At 43.2% G+C, this 25,073-nt stretch overlaps 1 protein-coding gene across 1 annotated transcript in view; it reads left to right on the forward strand.

Annotated features, from left to right (window-relative positions):
• Positions 1-19,007, forward strand: part of ago2 (argonaute RISC catalytic component 2) — a 51,021-nt gene extending 32,014 nt beyond the window's left edge. Inside the window, exons 13-20 of the mRNA XM_084326934.1 lie at positions 1,728-1,912; positions 4,509-4,668; positions 10,884-10,974; positions 11,866-12,060; positions 13,012-13,146; positions 14,300-14,401; positions 16,123-16,322; positions 18,872-19,007. Coding sequence (XP_084183060.1) covers positions 1,728-1,912; positions 4,509-4,668; positions 10,884-10,974; positions 11,866-12,060; positions 13,012-13,146; positions 14,300-14,401; positions 16,123-16,322; positions 18,872-18,980 — 1,177 coding nt within the window. The 3' untranslated portion in view covers positions 18,981-19,007. The remainder of the gene's footprint in view (positions 1-1,727; positions 1,913-4,508; positions 4,669-10,883; positions 10,975-11,865; positions 12,061-13,011; positions 13,147-14,299; positions 14,402-16,122; positions 16,323-18,871) is intronic.
• Positions 19,008-25,073: the final 6,066 nt, after the last annotated feature.

The raw sequence follows: 25,073 nt of genomic DNA on the forward strand, positions 1-25,073 counted from the left end.
AACAGTTCCCGTATGGTTTGATACCATATTTAGCCGATACCAAGTACTGATCTAATCCATTACTTTTAATGAACAGTATAGACTTGGGCAAAAATTGGACAAACATGATTGACACAGAATACACACGTCTCCATTAGAGAGAGTTAACGTGTCAAAAACGCAGCAAATCAAGTCACGTGATTTCTGGCTTGTTAGGCGCGTTTCTTGGTATCTGATTTTAGTATTGGGGAAATGATACAATACCAATATTATATTTTAGCCTGGTATCTGGCCGATATCCCATACCGGCATCTTTACATCCCTAATATTTTACACCATCGTACAGTTCAGTGCTGCGAACGCCAATTGGATTATTTCTCTCTGTGGTTGTTCATCGCTGAACAGATACCGTGATGTGGATGTCCTTCCTGTCGGCCCTTTGTGTCCACGTTTCGCTCGACCGCTTTCCGATAGGGAGGTGTAGTCTGACGTCACTTTGGACCGCCCACGCGCTCCACCCGTTTAGGGATTCATCATTGGGAAAATGTATTATCGGCTATTGTAATATAAAACATTTCCATTTTTGCACAAAATTAGTTCCCTTCTATCACTAACATTATTGTTTAAGCATTTTCGGTTGAAATAAAATTTGACGTAATTATTTTTTACGATTAATTGCGAACATATACGCACAGAAAGGTACACCATGCAAATGTTAATGCTTTATTTGTTTTAAACAAGACCATTTAGAAATGGGCAATGTGGAAATACATTGCGTTTTCAAGAGGGTGGACCGCGGAGAAACAGCAATGATGTAACCACTACACCTCCCTATAGACCAGGAAGTAACCACTACACCTCCCTATAGACCAGGAAGTAACCACTACACCTCCCTATAGACCAGGAAGTAACCACTACACCTCCCTATAGACCAGGACTTAACCACTACACCTCCCTATAGACCAGGACTTAACCACTACACCTCCCTATAGACCAGGAAGTAACCACTACACCTCCCTATAGACCAGGAAGTAACCACTACACCTCCCTATAGACCAGGAAGTAACCACTACACCTCCCTATAGACCAGGAAGTAACCACTACACCTCCCTATAGACCAGGAAGTAACCACTACACCTCCCTATAGACCAGGAAGTAACCACTACACCTCCCTATAGACCAGGAAGTAACCACTGCACCTCCCTATAGACCAGGAAGTAACCACTACACCTCCCTATAGACCAGGAAGTAACCACTGCACCTCCCTATAGACCAGGAAGTAACCACTACACCTCCCTATAGACCAGGAAGTAACCACTGCACCTCCCTATAGACCAGGAAGTAACCACTACACCTCCCTATAGACCAGGAAGTAACCACTACACCTCCCTATAGACCAGGAAGTAACCACTACACCTCCCTATAGACCAGGAACTAACCACTACACCTCCCTATAGACCAGGAAGTAACCACTACACCTCCCTATAGACCAGGAAGTAACCACACTACACCCCCCTATAGACCAGGAAGTAACCACTACACCCCCCTATAGACCAGGAAGTAACCACTACACCTCCCTATAGACCAGGAAGTAACCACTACACCTCCCTATAGACCAGGAAGTAACCACTACACCTCCCTATAGACCAGGAAGTAACCACTACACCTCCCTATAGACCAGGAAGTAACCACTACACCTCCCTATAGACCAGGAAGTAACCACTACACCTCCCCATGTGGTTCCTCAGAGCGTTCACGGACCAGCTGCGGAAGATCTCGCGGGACGCCGGGATGCCCATCCAGGGCCAGCCCTGCTTCTGCAAGTACGCCCAGGGAGCCGACAGCGTGGAGCCCATGTTCAAGCACCTGAAGTACACCTACCAGGGCCTGCAGCTGGTGGTGGTCATCCTGCCCGGCAAGACGCCCGTCTACGGTGAGCAGCGCTCTAGGTCCAGGCAGCCACTCCTCCCGGCTCATCCATTTTAACCCTAACCCGCCCTGGATATATACATATAATAAGAAAGAAGAAAAGGCCTATTGTGTATTATTAAAAAGTTAAACAGACCATTACAACATATAGACATTAATAAAAGATATATTACTAGGGGTGCACGATATTGATTGTTTGACCCCGATATCGATACCGATAACTTTCTGCTCCTCAAGGTCGATACCGATAACCGATATATATATTTATTGTATTATAATTTTTTTTTTATGTATATTCCTGTAGTGTTGACCTAACCAGATTTATCATGACATGAGCGTTACTACGATGAACAAAACAAAGCCAAGAGAACAGTTTTGACTCTTCAAATAAAGTGACTATATTTATTTTTCCAAATAAATATAATTTGAGTCGATCACAAAATTCACAATCCGTCAATGTCATTAACAATGTGTTTCCCTGAACAATGAGTGAACTAAAAACCAACAGGTATTGTGCTTTGTCAGTAGGGATGGGTACCGTTCACATTTGACATTTGACACGTTCACGTTTTCAGCTTGCCATCGCCCCGACTGCTTTGTTGTTGAATCAAGTCAAATCCTAAGTAAGCATATATTGTGCCCAGCGTTTCCGTTAGCCGGTCATTACCGGTATTTGACCGGCAAAATCTGTTGAAGTCCGACATATTTAATCTCTCCGGTCTTAATGTCCGGTGAAAATAATTCCCTCTAAGCACAATTTGATTATTTGAATTGTATTAAAATAGGCTAAAATTAAATAGCCTATGCGATGAACGAAACAATCATTACATGATTTGTTTCATCGTTGCTTCTAATAATGACAACGACGTTGTCAGTGAGAGCTTACTGCTGGGTGTGCGAACTTTTGTGAAGCTGCAGAGCCGGAGCAACAGCAGCACAATGCAGTACTCCAGCAGTACTCCAATTCAGCCATTTTCAATTCAATGTTGGGTGGGGGGCGCTGTTGTGCGGTTCCCAGAAAAGAGCCAATAACAGCTGAATCTGCTGCTCTGCATCGACATACTCTCGCAAATAAGTCATTGGGAGGTGGAGAGAGAGAGAGTCGTCACGCAGACCCACGATAATGTTGCCGTCTCTCTCTGCCAAATTTCTCAGTTCTTCGCTTGATATAATTAATACAAATGTCCAATATAACGGAATTCGTTAGCTCATAAAAATGTGATTATAACAGACTGTTGTTTAATAATGTCGGGCGACTGCCCACAGACACCTATTTGATTTAAAGTCGGCAGCAGCACGAGTCTCGGGACTTATTTTATTTGGAATATAATGACTTTATACGCAAAAGTAGCCTAGTTTTAAGTAAAAATATTATAAATCTACATGCCTTGATGATGTCATTCTTTTGTTTTGTTGTCATTCTTTTGCCTATCAATTGTTTTTAAGCTCAATAAACTCTGACCGGAATGTCTCTCATTTGACCGGTAGATTGAAATCTACCGGACACTGAGGCCGGCAACAATTTTTTCTAACGGAAACCCTGATTGTGCCTGTGAATGTTGACATGAAAAGAAAATATTTTAAGTAAAAAAAATAAAAAAAATATTTTAGCGGAGCTATCAATAATTGTATCGGGATGACGTCATAATTGCTGATATCGGCCCGATAATTATCGTGCATCCTTGTATTACATTGTAATTTGTACTGAAAAACTACAGTAGAACATGATATGATCATTTGTCTGCTTCCAGAACTAACACCTAATTTATACTGAAGACGTTCTGCTGAAGGCTGCAGCGAGCCCACCGAGCTCTACTAGCCTACTAGCTGAGCCTACCGAGCTCCACAAGCCTACTTTACTAGCTGACCAAACATGTAACTGTGCATCAAATCCACGCAAGCTGACGTGGACAGTGCAGAGCTGTGATTGGCCGCTGCCCTGGGCTGGGCGGGGCTGTGTGCACGTTCCTCTGACGTATTTCCGTATTTACCATTATATTTTTATTTTATCATCTCAGGAGCTCTGTCGTAGCGTCCCATTATCGATCGTGATTAGCTACATTTAGTGGTGCACGATATATCGGCCGATATGGTCTTTTTATTATTGATTATTTATGTTTTGGTCTTAAATTGTTTCAAAATATCAATAATTTCTGAAAATAAATTACAAAAGTAAAAAAATAAACGCTTTACCGACATCGGAAAATATCGGTATTGGCCAGAACAGCAATATTAATATCGGTATCGGCCACAATTTTCACATCGGTGCATCACTAACTACATTACATGGACCAAATTGAAGAAAAAACTGGCCGTGGAGGCTTCCCTCGACACCAACCGCTGAAGTGCCCTTGAGCAAGGCACTTAACCCCCAACTGCTCGCTCAGTGTCAGGCTGTGGTTGTACTGGGCAGCTCCCAGGTGTGAATGGAATATAAACGTGAAGCAGGGTGTTGCTGAAAAAGAGCACTTGTGCTCAGAACCTACCCTGGTAAAAAAATAAATGTCGGTCTAGCTCCCGCGCCGCAAAATCTGGGGGTGCCAGCCGGCGTCGGAGCGTATATATCTCGGCCTTACCGCTGTGTCTCTTGTCTCGTGTAGCGGAGGTGAAGCGGGTCGGAGACACTGTGCTGGGCATGGCCACCCAGTGTGTCCAGGTGAAGAACGTCCAGAAGACCACTCCTCAGACGCTCTCCAACCTCTGCCTGAAGATCAACGTCAAGCTGGGCGGAGTCAACAACATCCTGCTGCCGCAGGGCAGGTGAGTGTCCTCTGTTCTCACGGTGCTTCTTAGTGCAGCAGGTGAGTGTGTCTCTGTTCTCACAGTGCTTCTTAGTGCAGCAGGTGAGTGTCTCTGTTCTCACGGTGCTTCTTAGTGCAGCAGGTGAGTCGGTGTCTCTGTTCTCACGGTGCTTCTTAGTGCAGCAGGTGAGTCAGTGTCTCTGTTCTCACGGTGCTTCTTAGTGCAGCAGGTGAGTCAGTGTCTCTGTTCTCACGGTGCTTCTTAGTGCAGCAGGTGAGTGTCTCTGTTCTCACGGTGCTTCTTAGTGCAGCAGGTGAGTCAGTGTCTCTGTTCTCACGGTGCTTCTTAGTGCAGCAGGTGAGTCGGTGTCTCTGTTCTCACGGTGCTTCTTAGTGCAGCAGGTGAGTCAGTGTCTCTGTTCTCACGGTGCTTCTTAGTGCAGCAGGTCAGTGTCTCTGTTCTCACGGTGCTTCTTAGTGCAGCAGGCGAGTCGGTGTCTCTGTTCTCACGGTGCTTCTTAGTGCAGCAGGTGAGTGTCCTCTGTTCTCACGGTGCTTCTTAGTGCAGCAGGTGAGTCAGTGTCTCTGTTCTCAAGTTCAAGTTCAAGTTCTTTAATAGTTGTCATACAGAAGTACAGAATACTTTCATACAAAATGCTTCTTACTGTTACGCTCCAGAGACTGTGCTAGACAAGATAGTATCAAATAACATAATAACATAATATAGCATGAATTTAGAAGAAAAAAATGAGGTCACAGTGTTCGGTATAGACATATGTACAATGTTCTGAGTTACCATATAATATACAATACACAATACTATGCAGTGTACTAATGTACAGTACTATCTAGTGCAAAGCAGAAATGGGATGAGGTACAATTTTAGGTACAATTTACAGTAAGGTGTACGAGTTGTAGTGCAATCCTTCATCCATAAATATAAAGTGTGGGGAGTGGGTGCTACAGTGTGTTTGTTTAAAGTGGGTGTGTGCTATAAGTGTGTGGAGTGGGTGCTACAGTGTGTTTGTTTAAAGTGAGTGTGTGCGTGTGGATGTGTGTGCTATGTGCGTTTGGTGGTTGTTGTTGTGTAGTGTTCATTCATTGTTCGTTTAGCAGCCTGATGGCCTGGGGATAGAAGCTTCTTCTGAGTCTTTCTGTGCTCGCCTTGAGACTCCTGTATCGCTTGCCTGACCGCAGCAGTTCAAAGAGGCAGTTGTTCGGGTGACTGGAGTCTTTAATGATTCTCTTAGCCTTGCCCTTGCAACGCTTGTAGTAAATGTTCTGGAGGGTGGGGAGCCCCCCTCCAATTGTGCGTTCGGCTGAACGTGTCACTCTTTGTAGTCTGCTTTGGTCTTGTGCAGTGCTATTCCCAAACCAGGAGGTGATGTTGCCGGTCAAGATGCTCTCTATTGTACATGAGTAGAAGTTCTTAAGGATCTTCTGGCTGACTTGGAACTTCCTTAGGCGCCTGAGGAAGTAGAGGCGTTGTCGTGCCTTCTTCACAACACTGTTAATGTGTGGTCCATGTCAAGTCCTCGGATATGTAGGCTCCGAGGTACTTAAAGCTGTTGACTCTCTCAACCGGTGCCCCGTCGATGCTGAGGGGGCTGTAGTCCTTGACCCCCGACCTCCTGAAGTCCACAATCATCTCCTTTGTTTTGCTGACGTTCAGGGAGAGGCTGTTTTCCTGGCACCATCCCGCCAGGACCTTGACCTCTTCCAGGTAGGCCCTCTCGTCGTTGGCAGAGATCAGGCCCACCACCACTGTGTCGTCAGCAAATTTGACGATTGTATTGCTACTCCGCTGAGCCACACAGTCGTGTGTGTACAGGGAGTAGAGGAGGGGACTCAGAACACAGCCCTGGGGGGCCCCTATGTTGAGGGTGATGGATGAGGAGGTGCAGTTGCCTGCTCTCACCACCTGGGGTCTGCCAGTCAGGAAGTCCAAGACCCACTGGCAGAGGTCATAGCCCAAGCCCAGGTCCCTGAGCTTGGCTATGAGTATGGAGGGGACTATGGTATTGAATGCCGAGCTGTAGTCGATGAATAGCATTCTCACATAGTTCCCCTGCCTCTTGTCCAGGTGTGATGCTGCTGTGTGCAGCACATGGGATATGGCGTCCTCCGTGGACCTGTTGGGGCGGTATGCAAATTGCAGGGGGTCCATGTTGACGGTGCTTCTTAGTGCAGCAGGTGAGTCAGTGTCTCTGTTCTCACGGTGCTTCTTAGTGCAGCAGGTGAGTCGGTGTCTCTGTTCTCACGGTGCTTCTTAGTGCAGCAGGTGAGTGTCTCTGTTCTCACGGTGCTTCTTAGTGCAGCAGGTGAGTGTCTCTGTTCTCACGGTGCTTCTTAGTGCAGCAGGTGAGTCAGTGTCTCTGTTCTCACGGTGCTTCTTAGTGCAGCAGGTGAGTGTCTCTGTTCTCACGGTGCTTCTTAGTGCAGCAGGTGAGTCAGTGTCTCTGTTCTCACGGTGCTTCTTAGTGCAGCAGGTGAGTCGGTGTCTCTGTTCTCACGGTGCTTCTTAGTGCAGCAGGTGAGTCAGTGTCTCTGTTCTCACGGTGCTTCTTAGTGCAGCAGGTGAGTCAGTGTCTCTGTTCTCACGGTGCTTCTTAGTGCAGCAGGTGAGTCAGTGTCTCTGTTCTCACGGTGCTTCTTAGTGCAGCAGGTGAGTGTCTCTGTTCTCACGGTGCTTCTTAGTGCAGCAGGTGAGTCAGTGTCTCTGTTCTCACGGTGCTTCTTAGTGCAGCAGGTGAGTCGGTGTCTCTGTTCTCACGGTGCTTCTTAGTGCAGCAGGTGAGTGTCCTCTGTTCTCACGGTGCTTCTTAGTGCAGCAGGTGAGTGTCTCTGTTCTCACGGTGCTTCTTAGTGCAGCAGGTGAGTCAGTGTCTCTGTTCTCACGGTGCTTCTTAGTGCAGCAGGTGAGTCAGTGTCTCTGTTCTCACGGTGCTTCTTAGTGCAGCAGGTGAGTGTCCTCTGTTCTCACGGTGCTTCTTAGTGCAGCAGGTGAGTCAGTGTCTCTGTTCTCACGGTGCTTCTTAGTGCAGCAGGTGAGTGTCTCTGTTCTCACGGTGCTTCTTAGTGCAGCAGGTGAGTCAGTGTCTCTGTTCTCACGGTGCTTCTTAGTGCAGCAGGTGAGTCGGTGTCTCTGTTCTCACGGTGCTTCTTAGTGCAGCAGGTGAGTGTCTCTGTTCTCACGGTGCTTCTTAGTGCAGCAGGTGAGTCGGTGTCTCTGTTCTCACGGTGCTTCTTAGTGCAGCAGGTGAGTCAGTGTCTCTGTTCTCACGGTGCTTCTTAGTGCAGCAGGTGAGTCGGTGTCTCTGTTCTCACGGTGCTTCTTAGTGCAGCAGGTGAGTCAGTGTCTCTGTTCTCACGGTGCTTCTTAGTGCAGCAGGTGAGTCAGTGTCTCTGTTCTCACGGTGCTTCTTAGTGCAGCAGGTGAGTCGGTGTCTCTGTTCTCACGGTGCTTCTTAGTGCAGCAGGTGAGTCGGTGTCTCTGTTCTCACGGTGCTTCTTAGTGCAGCAGGTGAGTCGGTGTCTCTGTTCTCACGGTGCTTCTTAGTGCAGCAGGTGAGTCGGTGTCTCTGTTCTCACGGTGCTTCTTAGTGCAGCAGGTGAGTCGGTGTCTCTGTTCTCACGGTGCTTCTTAGTGCAGCAGGTGAGTCAGTGTCTCTGTTCTCACGGTTTCCCCGGGAGTTTCAAACAAGATGCTCTGGGTGGTTCTGAGGGGGGGGGGGGGGGCGAAAATATTTGCAATAAAAGAAAGCCATTGGCTGTAATTTCTTGCAACTTAAAAACATTCATAAGTACAGTGTATAAGGTTGCACAATAGTTTAGCGGTGAACACGAAAACACGCGCATTCACACAAAGAGGACCGACGTATGGTCGGACAATCATGAGTCTGTTTCAAAGCTGCCCCTCAAGCTTTCACTGGGGGGGGGGGGAAACTAAACTAAATATATTGTTTAACCACATGGTGGCCACGGCTCATTGGCCACGGTGTCATTTAATGATAATCACCTGTTTGCGACCGAGACGATTGAATACTATAACTAAAAGTTATGGCAGGGTAGTGTCTAGATCCCATATCCCGGAAGGACATTTGTTTAATTTGTAGGGAGTGGGGATGGTTATAGTAAGGGATAGGTTCATAAAACACTCGTTCTCACACTTTTAATGTTTTATTGACGACTAAAACTAAAGACTGTTGCAAATGGTGTGATGGCCAACGAGAACGTGAAGGGATGCCATCATGTCAGAGGAGCTGCGCTCTTGTGATCGGTCAAAGATTGACGAGGCATATGGGTACTGTAGTAGTTACCATGGAAACGAGTAAAGATTACAACGTAAACACATTTTTATCAAAGATTAAGGTAAAACATTTACCTTCATTGGTTGTTACAGTATAAGAATTAAATAATGTATACCCCCCTGTCAAAGCTTATAAACCTACACAATGTGGTTTGGCCGTAATACTTGTACTTTTGATCTTCAATGGGTGCCTACAATGTGGAGGGTAGTCACATGTCTATTGAGGTCATTTTAAATTGAACACGGTGAGTTCATATCGGACTGGTTTTAGATGAACAATGCATTTATTTCCCAGGGGAACAGAACTCCAGCTGGTGTGAGACGATAAGAAAATAATGGAACGAGTGGGACGGTAGAAAACCGATTAAAACTGTAACACAAACAAATTCAACTGTAGTTTGGGACAGTTGTGAAATAAATCTCTTAAGCCCTGGTTGTGAATTAGTCAATGACTACTACTGTGTATATGTACTGTATATAGAGGCTTTAAGGCTTCAGTCAAAAGACGTTGGCAGTTGTTTCTTCAAAGTGTTGATCCAAAGTGTTCCTGCGGAGCCCGTTCTCACAGCAGCAGGACCAGCCACACCGCGGCGGGGGAAGCTCACCCCGAGCCCTGGCTCGTGTCTCCTGCCTGGCTGCACGTCTCGGCACACAGGCCAGGCAACACGGAGGCTTTTGTTTATTTATCCGCGGGCCGCAGACCTCCCAAAATGACACGGAACTAATCATGGCTTGTATATAGACGACACGCAGACAGGAGTGGTCACTGGTGGTAGCGGATGTTTGTCAAAATGTAGATAAACTGATTTGTCAGTCGTGCACATTTTCACGCAGGTGTGTGAGAAGAAGCCTGTGGCAGCAGGCCCAGACGTGCCCTCTCTCTGTCTGTGACTCTGGCGGAATGCGTCACGCCCAGGTACAGACACCGGCCTGGGGGCCCGGCACTGCTTTGATCCGGCGTGTCCGTCCGTCATTTACGTCTGATTTGTGGGTTATGCCTGGCAAATTGAGATCACTCACTCACTCACTCACCCACTCACTCACGGACGATCTGGCATGGACGTTTTGTGAGACGCATGCACCGTTGGCGCCGTGGTGGGTCTCTTTCATTATCTTTCGATGAGCCGTGTTGGACAAGGTTGATGATGATGCGTCAAGTCTTTTAGGCAGATTTATGTCCCTCTTGACGGACCGAACTGACGTGTTCGAGCCGGGGTGAACCTTCAGGATATGTCACCGTCCGTCAGCGTAGCCGTTTCTGTAAATGCGCGACTGCGTTAAGTCCTAAAGCAAACCAACGGACAGTAATGTCTTGGTCTGTTTTACCTCAGTGTTGTGATCGATGTAGCCCTGAGCCCTGGTGGAGACGCTGGCTGTCTAGGCCTCTGTTCTGCTGCGAGAAGCAACCAGTGTTGCCCCTTCGTCTTGTTCTTCCACGTCGTTGGATCGGTCTCATCCGTTTGTCTCGACCGCCTTAGGGCCGGGCGGTTAATCCGGTTTCAATTTCAATTATGACTTACTTCCCACGAACAAGAACAATTATTTAGTAGTTTGCAGTAGGTTGTGGCAGTGAGTGCACCACAACATAGTTGGTGATATTTATTTGTATTTATTACTTTTATTATATATAATTATTTATTTAATAAATAAACACTTTAAATTCATAGTCATTTAAAACTCAACGTGCCGGAGTACAGAGACAGAATGACACAAACGGACTGCACTGTATATATTCTGGCCTGTAGATTTCACGACAAGGAGCCCTTTAATGTAAATGTATGTTCTCACGGGTATGTTTTAAATTATTTAATATTATCCTACCCACTATAAGACAACATGGTAGTTATTGTGGTCATGGGTGATGATAAAGTGATGGTGGTGCTGGTGGCTGCCTCACCCGTGTGTTTTCACTCTCGTTGCTCCAGGCCTCTGGTGTTCCAGCAGCCAGTCATCTTCCTGGGGGCGGATGTGACCCACCCACCTGCAGGAGACGGGAAGAAGCCCTCCATCGCTGCTGTAAGTGACGGCGCCCCACAGAGACCCTCTGGCCTCCGCTAGTAACTCACAGAGACCCTCTGGCCTCCGCTAGTAACTCTCGGAGAGCTTTCCCTGCACATGACATCTGGAGGCGGCCGCTTGCCTCGATTCTGTCAAAAAAGAATAACAAACTGATGTCTGCAAGAACTACACTGGTCGTCGCACAACTCCACTACTGCTGCTTTGATTTTAAGAACATGCAATGACCTTACTGGTCCAGAATCTACACCAGCAAGTCAAGGGGTCCTTTATTGTACCCCTTGGGGAGATTCAGGTGTCATAGCAGCATGGGTAATGTTAATAATAGCCCATAGAATAAAGTGCAAACTAATAACGATGATGGTGATAATAGTGTTAACAGTAGTGAGTGAGTGGCAGGATTCAATCAGACGGTAGTAATAGAGATGATAGTATACATGGTCCAAACCGTAGTAACGGTGGCATTGGTGACATTTACAAAAACAAGAGCATCTCTAAATGTAACCTATACAATGTCTGGATGTTACAGAGCGTTCATAGCAGTCAAGTTTAATTAAATTTCTGTTACAGAGCATTCATAGCAGTTGAGTTTAATTTAATTTCTGTTACAGAGCATTCATAGCAGTTGAGTTTAATTTAATTTCTGTTACAGAGCGTTCATAGCAGTCTCACGTTTAATTTAATTTCTGTTACAGAGCGTTCATAGCAGTCTCACGTTTAATTTAATTTCTGTTACAGAGCATTCATAGCCGTATCGAGTTGAATTTAATTAGCCCTCGTATTGGAACTTACAGTAAGACCAGGATCAGTGCTCGGGTCACATGACTACACACCCCCCACTGTGATTCGACGGCGTGACACGTTTTTCCCGTGTGTTGGTTCCTCTCCCAGGTGGTGGGCAGCATGGACGCCCATCCCAGCCGCTACTGTGCCACGGTGCGGGTCCAGCAGCACCGGCAGGACATCATCCAGGACCTGGCCACCATGGTGCGGGAGCTGCTGATCCAGTTCTACAAGTCCACCCGCTTCAAGCCCACGCGCATCATCTACTACCGGGACGGCATCTCCGAGGGCCAGTTCAACCAGGTGAGACACACAGGCGACTCCGAGGGCCAGTTCAACCAGGTGAGACACACAGGAGGCGTCTCCTCCGAGGGCCAGTTCAACCAGGTGAGACACACAGGCGACTCTGAGGGCCAGTTCAACCAGGTGAGACACACAGGAGGCGTCTCCTCCGAGGGCCAGTTCAACCAGGTGAGACACACAGGAGGCGACTCCGAGGGCCAGTTCAACCAGGTGAGACACACAGGAGGCGTCTCCTCCGAGGGCCAGTTCATCCAGGTGAGACACACAGGAGGCGTCTCCTCCGAGGGCCAGTTCAACCAGGTGAGACACACAGGAGGCGTCTCCTCCGAGGGCCAGTTCAACCAGGTGAGACACACAGGAGGCGTCTCCGAGGGCCAGTTCATCCAGGTGAGACACACAGGAGGCGTCTCCTCCGAGGGCCAGTTCAACCAGGTGAGACACACAGGAGGCGTCTCCTCCGAGGGCCAGTTCAACCAGGTGAGACACATAGGAGGCGTCTCCTCCGAGGGCCAGTTCAACCAGGTGAGACACACGGGCGTGTTTCAGAGTGGCGCTGCTGCCTGCCGCGCCCACCACGGCCTCTAGGGGCGACGCAGACGACCGCTCTAGTTTTTTTTTCTTAATTAAAGTTTTTCTTTTTTATTTTCACAAATACAAACATGACGAGAACACAAAAAAAAAACGCTGTAGTTTTAATTTTGATCTATTCGCCTACATTGTACCTAGGTTGTACTTTAGATTGTATATTGTATTGTATATTCCTCTTTCACTAACTCTTTTTACTGTATGAAGCACGCTCTCAGGGGCTCATAAAGAACCAAGCATTTCACCGTAAAGTACATGTATTTTATTGTGACAAATGATAAACAAACTTGAAATTGTAGTCAAACCCCTTTCATTCTCGCGGCGAGTCTTTATCTCTTTTTGGTTTTTGCACTTTTGACCATCCAGGTTCTTCAGCATGAGCTGCTGGCCATTCGAGAGGCATGCATCAAGCTGGAGAAGGACTACCAGCCCGGGATCACCTTCGTGGTCGTGCAGAAGAGGCACCACACCAGACTGTTCTGTATGGACCGCAACGAGAGGGTCAGTGGCCTCCTGGCTCCTTTGAGCTGGTTCCTCTTACACTGTAGATGGATGCATGGATGGGTACCAGGGCTGTACGCTAAGCTTTTTCACTAGGGGCACACTTGCCCCTAAATGAGAAATTTAGGGGCAAAAAATATTTTTTAGAGGCACATTTTTTTGGATGGATGAATGGGTACTGTAGATGGATGGATGAATGGGTACTGTAGATGGATGGATGAATGGGTACTGTAGATGGATGGATGAATGGGTACTGTAGATGGATGGATGAATGGATGTGATTTAAAAGTAGAGTCCCGATCAAATCAAAGTGTATTTGTCACATACTCTGTACCGGTACAATGTGCAGTCAAATGCTTGTTGCAGACTCCATAAGTTTGCTACTATACAATAAAGTGTGAGTAATGAAGTAATAAAGCTAGTATTAACTAGGCAAAATATACAACAGTGGATGGGCTGTCAAATATAATCATAGATGGGTTGTACTGTGCAGTTAGATTAGATGGAACCAGACAGTATGTGCCAAGGATTGGATATTATGTGTTCACAGTATATAGAATTTTATAAATATAAGAATATTGAATAATATAACAATATTGGACATAAGAATACGGCTATGTATATAATGGTATAGAGATATCTTTATTCACCGAAAATGTACAGTATATAACATTTTATAAATAAAGTGGAGAATGTAAGCAATTTAGCCTATTTACAACTGAGTCTGAACTGAAGAAATTATGGGTGTAACGGTACACACAAACCACGGTTCGGTACGTACCTCGGTTTTGAAGTCACGGTTCGGTACGGGTTTTCGGTACAGTGGGGGGAAAGTTTGGCTTTCCATGTTCCACTCAGGGGTGATGTAGTGTGCAGTAACTAATTGTACTGGTAGGGCTGTCAACGAATATTCTATATTGAAATTAATAATCGACTTGAAAAAAAAAGAAATAATAATATTAGATTGTGAAAAAGAAACAGCTCCCTGTGGGTGGTCGTTAGTGGTTAACATACCGTTGTATTAGTTCGGTACACAGCCGTTCGGTACGGTACACACTGAAGCGGTTCGGTACGGATACGTGTACCTTTACACCCCTAGAAGAAATGTACGTCATAAAGCCTCGTTCCTAACGCTTTTGTGTTTTTTGTTCAGGTCGGCAAGAGCGGGAACATCCCTGCAGGCACCACAGTGGACACCAAGATCACTCACCCCTCAGAGTTCGACTTCTACCTGTGCAGTCACGCTGGCATACAGGTAGGGATCCGGTCTGGACTCTGCTGTAATAGGGAGGTGTAGTGGTTACGTCATTGCCGTTTTTCGTGTTCCACCCTCTGTCCAACGCAATGTATTTCCCCATTGCCCATTTCTAAATCGTCTCGTTTAAAACAAATAAAGCATTGACATTTGCACGATGTACCTTTCTGTGCTTATTCATCCACAATCTATAGCTCAACATGAAAATATTTGCAATTAATCATAAAAAAGAATCGCCAAATTTTATTTCAACCAAAAATGCTTAAACAATAATGTTAGTGATAGACGGGAACTCATTTTGTGCAAAAATGGAAAGCGTTTCAATTTCCATGCGGCAGAATTGCTACAATAGCCAATAATCCATTTTGCCAATGATAAATCCCTATACGGGTGGAACAACCAGTGACGTCAGACTACACCTCCCTATTGACCCATCTCAAACTCCCGCCCTCATTCCTTCATCCTCCAACCACAACTGTTGCTTTTAGTGCTTGAAGTGAACTGATGTGATTTGTGCAATGCGATTCGCTCAACTACACCCAAAGATCATCCTATGCTTTATTTGCCCATTAGTTTATAATTGAGGCTAATGTGGCGTAAGATTATGAAAAACATTTAACATTTATACATTTAGTCATTTAGCTAAAAGATATTACATTTAGTCATTTAGCTAAAACATATTACATTTAGTCATTTAGCTAAAACATATTACATTTAGTCATTTAGCTAAAACATATTACATTTAGTCATTTAGCTAAAACATATTACATTTAGTCATTTAGCTAAAACATATTACATTTAATCATTTAGCTAAAACATATTACATTTAGTCATTTAGCTAAAACATATTACATTTAGTCATTTAGCTAAAACATATTACATTTAGTTATTTAGCTAAAACATATTACATTTAGTCATTTAGCTAAAACATATTACATTTATACATTTAGTCATTTAGCTAAAACATATTACATTTAGTCATTTAGCTAAAACATATTACATTTATACATTTAGTAATTTAGCTAAAATATATTACATTTATACATTTAGCTAAAACATTACATTTATACATTTAGTCATTTAGCTAAAACATTACATTTATACATTTAGTCATTTAGCTAGAACATATTACATTTATACATTTAGTCATTTAGCTAAAACATATTACATTTAGCTAAAACATTACATTTATACATTTAGTCATTTAGCTAAAACATTACATTTATACATTTAGCTAAAACATTACATTTATACATTTAGTCATTTAGCTAAAACATTACATTTATACATTTAGTCATTTAGCTAGAACATATTACATTTAGTCATTTAGCTAAAACATATTACATTTATACATTTAGCTAAAACATTACATTTATACATTTAGTCATTTAGCTAAAACATTACATTTATACATTTAGCTAAAACATTACATTTATACATTTAGTCATTTAGCTGAATGCTTTTATCCAAAGCAACTTACCAGTTCTGTACGACCAGTCGGCAGGAAGGGTGCAGCTCTATCAGCCGAGTAACAATGTTCATCAAAGTGTTGAAACTTGGTGCAGTGTTGAGTGAATAGTAGTAGAGACCTATTGGTATAGTAGGTAGTAATATAGGCAAGGAAGATTATTTAGTGGAAGAGTGCATGATAGTAGAAGACAGTAAAAGGTTAGTGTTTATTTATTTTTAATATATGATTTCCTTTGAATGGCTCCTTGCAGGGCACCAGTAGACCATCCCACTACCATGTACTGTGGGACGACAACCACTTCACCTCCGACGAGCTGCAGGTGCTCACCTACCAGCTGTGCCACACCTACGTGCGCTGCACGCGCTCCGTCTCCATCCCTGCTCCCGCCTACTATGCCCACCTGGTGGCGTTCCGCGCACGCTACCACCTGGTGGACAAGGAGCACGACAGGTAAGACGTGAAATCTGAATTTAATGCAATCGGAGAGCCAGAAAATAAAGCTACCACAACCTCAAAGTCGTTCATTTAGAAAACCGGTCAATAAGAACAAATAAATTCCCTAGAGAGCTGGAAAACAGCAATAATCACCCCATTTATAAGTCAGGAGACAAGGACATGGCAAGTAACTACAGGCCGATTGCCATCCTGCCTGTAGTTTAAAAAATCCTAGAGAAGATTGTTGCTGCACAGTTGATGGAATATTTAGAGGCCAATCAATTGCTCCATCCACAGCAATTCGGGTTTAGACCTAAATATTCCACAGAAGCATTGATTGATTGATTGAAAACTTTATTAACAGATTGCAGAATGGGTACAATACAGTACGGCTCAATACATACAATTGTTAAGGGGATGCAGACCTGAGAGAGACTTTTGTCTTGTTTACATCAGGGTCCCCCATTTTCAATTCATCATAACATATATGACATACATGACATACAGATAGACAGTACTGCTACATCTATACATTTATGACATACCAGATTTGCAAATACAGTACTGTTTGCAGCTAATTGTTATCTTATTGAGAGGGTCAAGGGTCTATTAGTCAAAGGACATGTTGTAGGGACAGTGTTTCTGGACCTAGAAAAGGCCTTTGACACAGTTAATCACAGTATTCTTTTGTCTAAGTTAAAACATTTTAAGATGTCCACAGAATCAACACAGTGGTTTAAGTCATACCTGGAGGGGAGACAACAGTGTGTCGAGGTCAATGTGGAGAAATCCAAACTGCTTGCTAACAGCATGGGAGTACCGCAAAGATCTGTACTTGGGCAACTGTTATTCACCATGTACATTAATGACCTACCGCAAAGTTGTCCAGGTGTCAGCTGCCAGATGTACGCTGACGATACCATCATCTATGTGTCTGCTGCTGAAACAGCCTGCATGGCAGCTGACACCTGACCCAGGTGTTACAGAACATCTCGACTGGCTTGTGTTGTCTTTGACCTTGAATGTCAGGAAAACTGTGTATCTCCATACGCAAAAGGCCTATAAATGATTTGCTTGAGGTGCAAATAAAAAATGAAATAATTGCCAAAGTGAATGAGGTCAAGTCTTAGGAATCATATTGGACAAGAACCTAAAATTTGATAAACGGGTACATTATGTATGTAAGAAGGTCAAGCCTAATTTTAACAGTTTTCATTTTATTAGAAGGGATCTGTCAACTAAAGCTGCTCAACTTTATATGCATGCTATGATTCTTTCCCACTTGTCTTACTGTATCACATCATGGTCACAAACCTCACAAACCATACTAAAACACATAACTATAATATACAAACGGGCTATAAAAAGCACGGGTCGTAAAACAATGCGATGGCATCACTGGTATTTTGAGTAAGCAAAATTTTTTCACGTTTTAAAACTTTGTAATTTTCTGTAATATTAGACAATTTTTTTAATGTTTGCACAATCATGTATCATCTTTATTTTCTGGACTGGTGGTTAGACGTTGGAGCTCTAGCAGAGCAAACACAAACTTCCAATAATGGTGACTGTACTGTTCCCATGTGCAAGAGTTCGTTTGGACAGTCTGCCTTCTCCGTTAAAGGGGCAAACTTATGGAACTCTCTGCCTACTGGCTTAAAACTGGAGTCCAATGTCAACGTCTTCAACAGAGGACTCAAAGTATGGTTGAAATCAAAGCAGCAGTGCTCACATGTGTAGATGCGGACTGGTTTTGTTGTTTTGATCATGGACTCTTGTTCTGGTAACTTTGTTCTGATTTGTGATTTAAAATTCTGTATTATACTGTTCACTATCTTTTAGAAAAGCCTCAATGGACTGGTGCTGAGAACTAGCACTCGTGCTATAAACACGCAAAACAACACATCTGGTCTGTCCACTGTGACTTGTCCAATGTAGCTGTGGTGTCCATTTTAAATAAAAGTTTTCATTCATCTCAATCTACACACAATTACTGTTAAACCTGCACTAATCGTTTTCTGACCACTAGAGGGCAGCAATGAGACATAAACGAAGTGCCACTTGTCTTTGTTTAGTCAATTAGTGATCGTAAATACATTGTTAATACATCATGTATGAACGTAAAACTGCCTTAGTGGCACAATCTTGACAAATGTAAGAGATCTGCTGAAAAAAATAATCATCTTTTTCATGCATACGTTACCAGATTCATCAACTGCAATTCAATGGGTAATTCTTCGGCCTTTCCTGGTAGTTGAACAAGGTGACAAATGGGGAAGAAATGACTGCTGCCAATAGCCTATATTTTGAGACTGTATTCAGTTTCTTGAATTAAAATGTTTATGCCAATAAAATCTAAAGAATTACAGGAATACATGAGGGCCGGCATTATTGGACAAAAAAAACGAAAAGTGTGCAAACAAAATCCAGACCAAGCAACTCTTGACTAGCATGTTCTCACAAGTGGACGGCATTGACAGTCCGGTATTTATTCAGTTGAATGAAAGGCCAATATCAGACCCCTGCGTGTAACTTGTGCGTTGTTGTCGTTTTGACCATTTCAGTGCTGAGGGCAGTCATACGTCGGGACAGAGTAACGGGCGTGACCAGCAGGCCTTGGCCAAGGCGGTCCAGATCCACCAAGACACCCTACGCACCATGTACTTTGCCTGAGCGAGCGAGCAGCAGGCCAGGCTGGCATGGGTGAGACCCACCCGGACACGCTCTGCTCCACCACTCGACCCCCCCATTACTGTCAGGTGTGGAGGTCCACACAGTGGTCTCTCTCTCTCTCTCTCTCTCTCTCTACCCAACAGGTGTGGAGGTCCACACAGTAGGGGTGTAAAGGTACACGTATCCGTACCGAACCGTTTCAGTGTGTACCGTACCGTACCGAACGGCTGTGTAGTGTATCGAACGAATACAACGGTATGTTAACCACTAACGACCGCCCACTGTTTTTGTTTTTTTCACAATCTAATATAATTATTATTATATATATTTTTTTTTTACAAGTCGATTATTCATTTCAATATAGAATATTCGTTGACAGCCCTACAAGTACAATTAGTTACTGCACACTACATCACCCCTGAGTGGAACATGGAAAGCCAAACTTTCCCCACACTGTACCGAAAAGTGACTTCAAAACCGAGGTACGTACCGAACCGTGGTTTTTGTGTACCGTTACACCCCTACCACACAGTGGTCTCTCTCTCTACCCAACAGGTGTGGATATCCACACAGTGGTCTCTACCCAACAGGGCTGTCAGTTTCCCCAAATATCCTCAATTGTATTTAAGCCCAAATGTGCAAACCCCCCCCCCCCCCTCTTCCTCCCACCTCCCGACCCTCTTAACTATTAGACTGTATGAGACAAAAAAAGAATTTCTATAAAATACGGAGGGGTTCGGGTGGTGGAGTCTTTTTATTTACATGTTGTAAATTAGTGTGCATTTGTACATTTCGGGGGGGCAAACCTGTTTACAGAGAAAAAGGAAGAACTATTTGTGTGACTTTCATACACTGACAGAAAAAGACTACAATCGATCAGCTAGAGGGCAGTATCAATACACTTGGAGGATTGTTTAGATTTTTTTTTTGAGGATCTTCGTTACAGTTTCTCCTACTACTTTTATTTTTGGTTGGAGGGCCTGGTGCTTGAAAGGAGGAGGGGATATCAAGAAGTTGGTGCCCGTTGCAGGTTATAGGCCTAATCACGTGTTCCTTTTGACAAATATTATTTATCAGCCAATCAAAGCAAAGTGCACTGACCAGATGGAAACTTCAATCGGGACTTCAAGTACTTCATAATATGTCATGGGTTCATGTCTCGAATTCAACACGTACTCCCGTCACGCAGGGCACTATGTGAGGAGTGTCGTTTGAGACGGAGACTCTGTCTTTTCATTTGTGTACAAGCGTTGGCCTTTTTTCACCTTGACGTCGGTATGTCAACAGAATGTCTCGTAAAGGGGAGGTTAGCTGAGCCAAATTGGATGGGGGGGGGGGGGGGGGGTTTGCTATTTTAATAGCTATTTACAACGCCCGTTTTGGTACATCAAAATACAAGGCTTAGATATTATGTTTATCACTTGATTTTATACTCAATACAGATTTAAAAATGTTTAGAATTTGAACGATTTAACGTCTTGTCACCGTAAGAGCAGTAGCATGCAACCCCCCCCCCCCCCGCTAATGAGACCACAGTCTGTTTACATGGCGTCATAGTGAAACAGGACAACTGGCCTACAATCTGGTGTTTTTTTTATTTAATTTTTTTGTCCTCAAATTGACACTGGTGACAACACATTTTTATGGTACAACTGGTGACAAACCAAGCAATTGGATTTCACATCAGATTTGTATACAAGCTGTTTAAACTGCAACACTTATTTTATTGTAGCCGAGGACTTCAAAAATAATGGAGATTGAAAAGGCAGTCGTTTTATGTTTTCCTCTTTAGCTTCTTGTAACTGATTTAACTTGCATCAGTAATCCAATTCCCTCTCTTCCGGGAAACGGACGTACTATTGACCCATCTCAAACCCTGCCCTCTTTTCTTGACCCTTCATCCCTGAGGGGGGAAGCAACAGTTGTGATTGGAGAATCAAGAAAAGAGGGCGGGGTTTGAGATGGGTCCATTGGGACTGGTTCCCAACATGGACAGCTTTTTAATGTACTCTGAGCCTTGTTGATATGAAACACATGATGTAGAAATCTATTAAGTATGGAACCATAGACATTTAGGTATTCGTGATTATAATTTTTTTTCTTCCTGAAAACATGTTAACCCTGTAGCTCTGTTTTATTTTTTTGTTTTTATTTTTTATTTTTTTTGTATGGCAGCAAAACGGTCTTTCTGCCACGTTGGGTCAGAACCGTGTCTGGGTCTGTCATCTTGTCATACAGGCAGTCGGTACAGTAGAATGAGGCCTGCAGTGTTGGCTTTGGTTTCAGCTTTAGGGAAGGGCCTGAGGAATAGCGAGGAGTTGTATTTAAGTGACAAGGATTCCCCAAAACGTATTATTATTATTATTATTATTATTATTATTATTATTTTTTTTTCATCATAGTGGTTGCTCCATGAATTACGAGCACGTGTAGTCGCACGGAAGTTTGGTTTTATGGAAATGTATTTTCTGTTGGGTCTTTATAGCGTAGCGTTATGGGTTATAGGGTATATTTTGAATAAGCTTTTAGGGGAGATTGTTGAAATTATTATAGTGGCAATTTTTTTAAATGACATGGCCCATATATGTACTCTAAATTAACATTGTCTATTTGTATACACAGAACTTAAAATGCAAATATTTTATTGCCTTCCAAGACTGTCCTTCAAAGTTTTACTAATAACCATAAGACATTTTTAGTATCCCATCTCATTTTTCCTACTTGCTACAATTTAAGCCCGGCGTATCGTTCCTATAGTCATGATTGGAGGGAAATATCTATATTTTCGAACTATGCATCATTTTTAACCAAGAGATTTAGCAGTGGGTTTTCTCACAATTGACTTTAGGTCATTTATAGAGGTCTCTAATTTGGGCTTTTTGTTTGTTATTGTTTTTAGCTTTCTTGCGTTTCGTAGTGTTTCGTAGTGCTTATCAATATCCTCTTCATGCCTTTGTAATGGTGTGAAGGATCGTATGTCCTCATTTGTATTGTTGTAGATTTGATAGCACAAAAATAATTGGATATATCCTTTTTAACATATGATCTTTCTTAGCCAAGCAAGATTACAAACTTTTACATGCTATTCAAAACAAATGGAAGCACAAAAAGGACATCTTGGTAACTGGTGCTAGAAGTCTATCCCTTAACACTGTAAAGCCACCTTATATCCTCAAACGGACCGGTCCAAGAGGATTACCGCTTGCCATAAGTATGGTAATAGATGCTCAAGCATTTTTGACAACCTGGTTCTCCCTTAAAGACGGTCACGTTAACCTTCATTTCTCATTACCTGTAAAGTAACTATAGAAAATCCGACTGACTGTGTTTGTGGGGCATTCTGAAAATCAAGTACTTGATATTTACTGTTATATTGTCAATATTGTTATTACCGGTGCTGGTCTCGCAACATGTAAAATTTGGATGCACTTTTTTGATAGCAGACAAGTTGGTATGTTATGAATTCTGCAGATGTTTTTGTTCCGTCAGTGGACGCGGGACGTGTGGGCATGCAGTACGACAGCGGTGTAATTTTGTGGAAATGGCTGTGTGTTCTACCTCTTGTTACCTGTTCAAGTGTTATGGTAACATCACACTGCTGGCCATTTCCTTAGAATTACCCCTGCTATCTGATTAGCAATTTTATTTTATTTTTTCTGCGTTGACACTCTCGTGAGGAAACGCTCGTTATGCATGGTCGGTCGTGTGAACCTGCTTTCTCTAATTATGTAGTTCTTATGTGATATTCATAGGTCAAAATGATAGCGTGAAAAGAAAAAAGGAAAAAAAAGTGGCTTAATTTTTTTCTTCTTTGAGGGAGCTGTACGACCAAATTCTTGAAAATGTGTTTGTGTTCATACATAGCTTTTCCTTCTTTATTTTAGTCTCTTTTTTCATATATATTTTTTATTCACCAATGGAACATCGTTCATTATTCGGCACCTTGCTTTATGTCCAGGAAGTTTAACAACCAATCATACACCACGATTACAATACACCCTTGTAATCACAATAGGTGATTTACGTATACCTTGAGACAAGTTGTTGACATAACCTTAGTTACGCCAGTTGGACCGTTGTTGAGATAATGGTGGGACCGAACAAATTCTGGAAGCTGGAAGCACTATTGGAACATAGATATTCCTTTTTACTCCTTGGGGGGGAAATCAAGGTTTTTATATTACGATGGTTTGGTCACTGATGCAGAAGTAAACACCTACTGGAGCGATGACTGCGCTGGTCGATGTCTAAACCTTTTTCCCCCCTAAATACCTGGGAAACCAGTCAGAACTGCGATGACTCCCATGTTGTGACTGTTGAGGATTTCAGTCAAAGTTTTAGTATAAAAATTGTAGACGTGAACAGTGGAAATCATGTTGGTGATTTATTATTAGCAACCGCGCGGTTGATTTGATCTTTATTTTCTGTTATTTTCTTAAGATCTCTATGAAAGCATGTTGGTGAGCAGAGGACTAATTCACCTGTATTTCAAGACGTAAGAAAATGTGATTTTTAAAAACAATCTTGAGTCTGATTTTTAAAACTAGAAACATTTAAAAACTTTAAAAGACATTAAGTGTAATTGAAAATCCTAATCTTGAGTCAGGAGATCATGAGTTTTGATGACGACGTTTTGTTTTGAATTACTTCTCAAAGTGGTTTATATATATATATATATATATATATATATATATATATATATATGTGTGTGTGTGTGTGTGTATATATTAGCATTGTTTTAACATTGAAGTAAATGGGCGCTTCCATGTCCTTCCGTCCCGTCACGGTCAGCCAATAGGGTGGGCGTGTGACGGACCTCCCAAATATGGACTAGTGGATCGCGGTCTGTCATAGTTGCAACATGCTTGGGGAATGCATACGACAAGGCTACTCGTCAGCTAAATTGTCATTAAGTCGTGTTGATTTTTTTCGACTCTTATCTCTGAACAACTTTATCCTATAGCCTTGCATTTTATTTCCCCCACTGTCATTTGGAATAGAAAAAAAGTTTTGAGGTGAATGTTTGCCGAGTGCGTTGTCTGAGGAGACGTGGTCCGGTTTGAAGCGTGAGCGTCCTTGTTTCAGTGCGAACGCGCTCCTTTGTCCTCATGCAGCCTTTAGGGTGGAAATAATGCAAAAGTCCATCTTCAACTTGTCTCTTAAGAGCTGTGGTTTGATCCTGTGCTTCACATGATCTGTACCAGCACCTTAGAACACCACACTTGTATAACATTGTTTTAGACAATTTCAATCCTTTTTGATAATGTTATTTTTGCACTAAAATAAAATTGACTTTTGGAGCTGTTGCAGAGTTCCGAGTCTTAATATTTAACAGATGGCAGGCTGGCGACTTCCCTCTCATTATGGGGGAACGCTCAGGCCGCGACTTTAACGAGATGCCAGGCTGGTGTTGTCTGACCCGACCGTCTCTCTGACCGTTCACATGCACGTTAATATTCTGGACACAAGCGAATAAGAGGTGGATAAGAGCTAAGGTCCCAAGGGGATCAATAAAGGAATATCTTATCTCATCTTTAGGTTACTGATGGGATGATCGGGTATTGATCTACGTTTTCATCAACGGCAATCGGGACGAGGAATTTATATGCCTCAGAATCCTGGAAAATATCTGCACATCCCAGCAATTATGTCCCAAGTTTCTCTTTATTTGGGATATGAGCTTAAACCTTGCCTATTGTAATCATGGCGTTTACACGCGCAAACCTATTGACGTACATTGAATTCTCAAGTATCCCGGGTAATATCGGGAATAGTAAAGTCCATGTGACCCCCCCCCTTCTACAGCCAACCCATCTGAGCATCTCTCTGTGCACTACCAGTTCAGATCACTACACCCATTGGTCAGGTGGGACTGTACCTGTAGCCAACCAGCATACGGTGGACTACTTTTTAGAAATAGCCTAATGCCTTTAATGTTGTTTTTTAAATTACAATTTCCAGTGGGTTGTTGTGGGTCATATTAACTTGCTTAAACAAAGAGTATAGTCTCACTCTCGAGTCGTGCTTGTGCTGTGGGTGAGGTAGGTAGGAAAGGTGCATTATGCAAAAGGTTTTAAACTGACAGGTGCTGCA

Source organism: Notolepis coatsorum (genome assembly GCF_963971535.1).
Source record: "Notolepis coatsorum genome assembly, chromosome: 13".
Lineage (NCBI taxonomy): Eukaryota > Metazoa > Chordata > Actinopteri > Aulopiformes > Paralepididae > Notolepis > Notolepis coatsorum.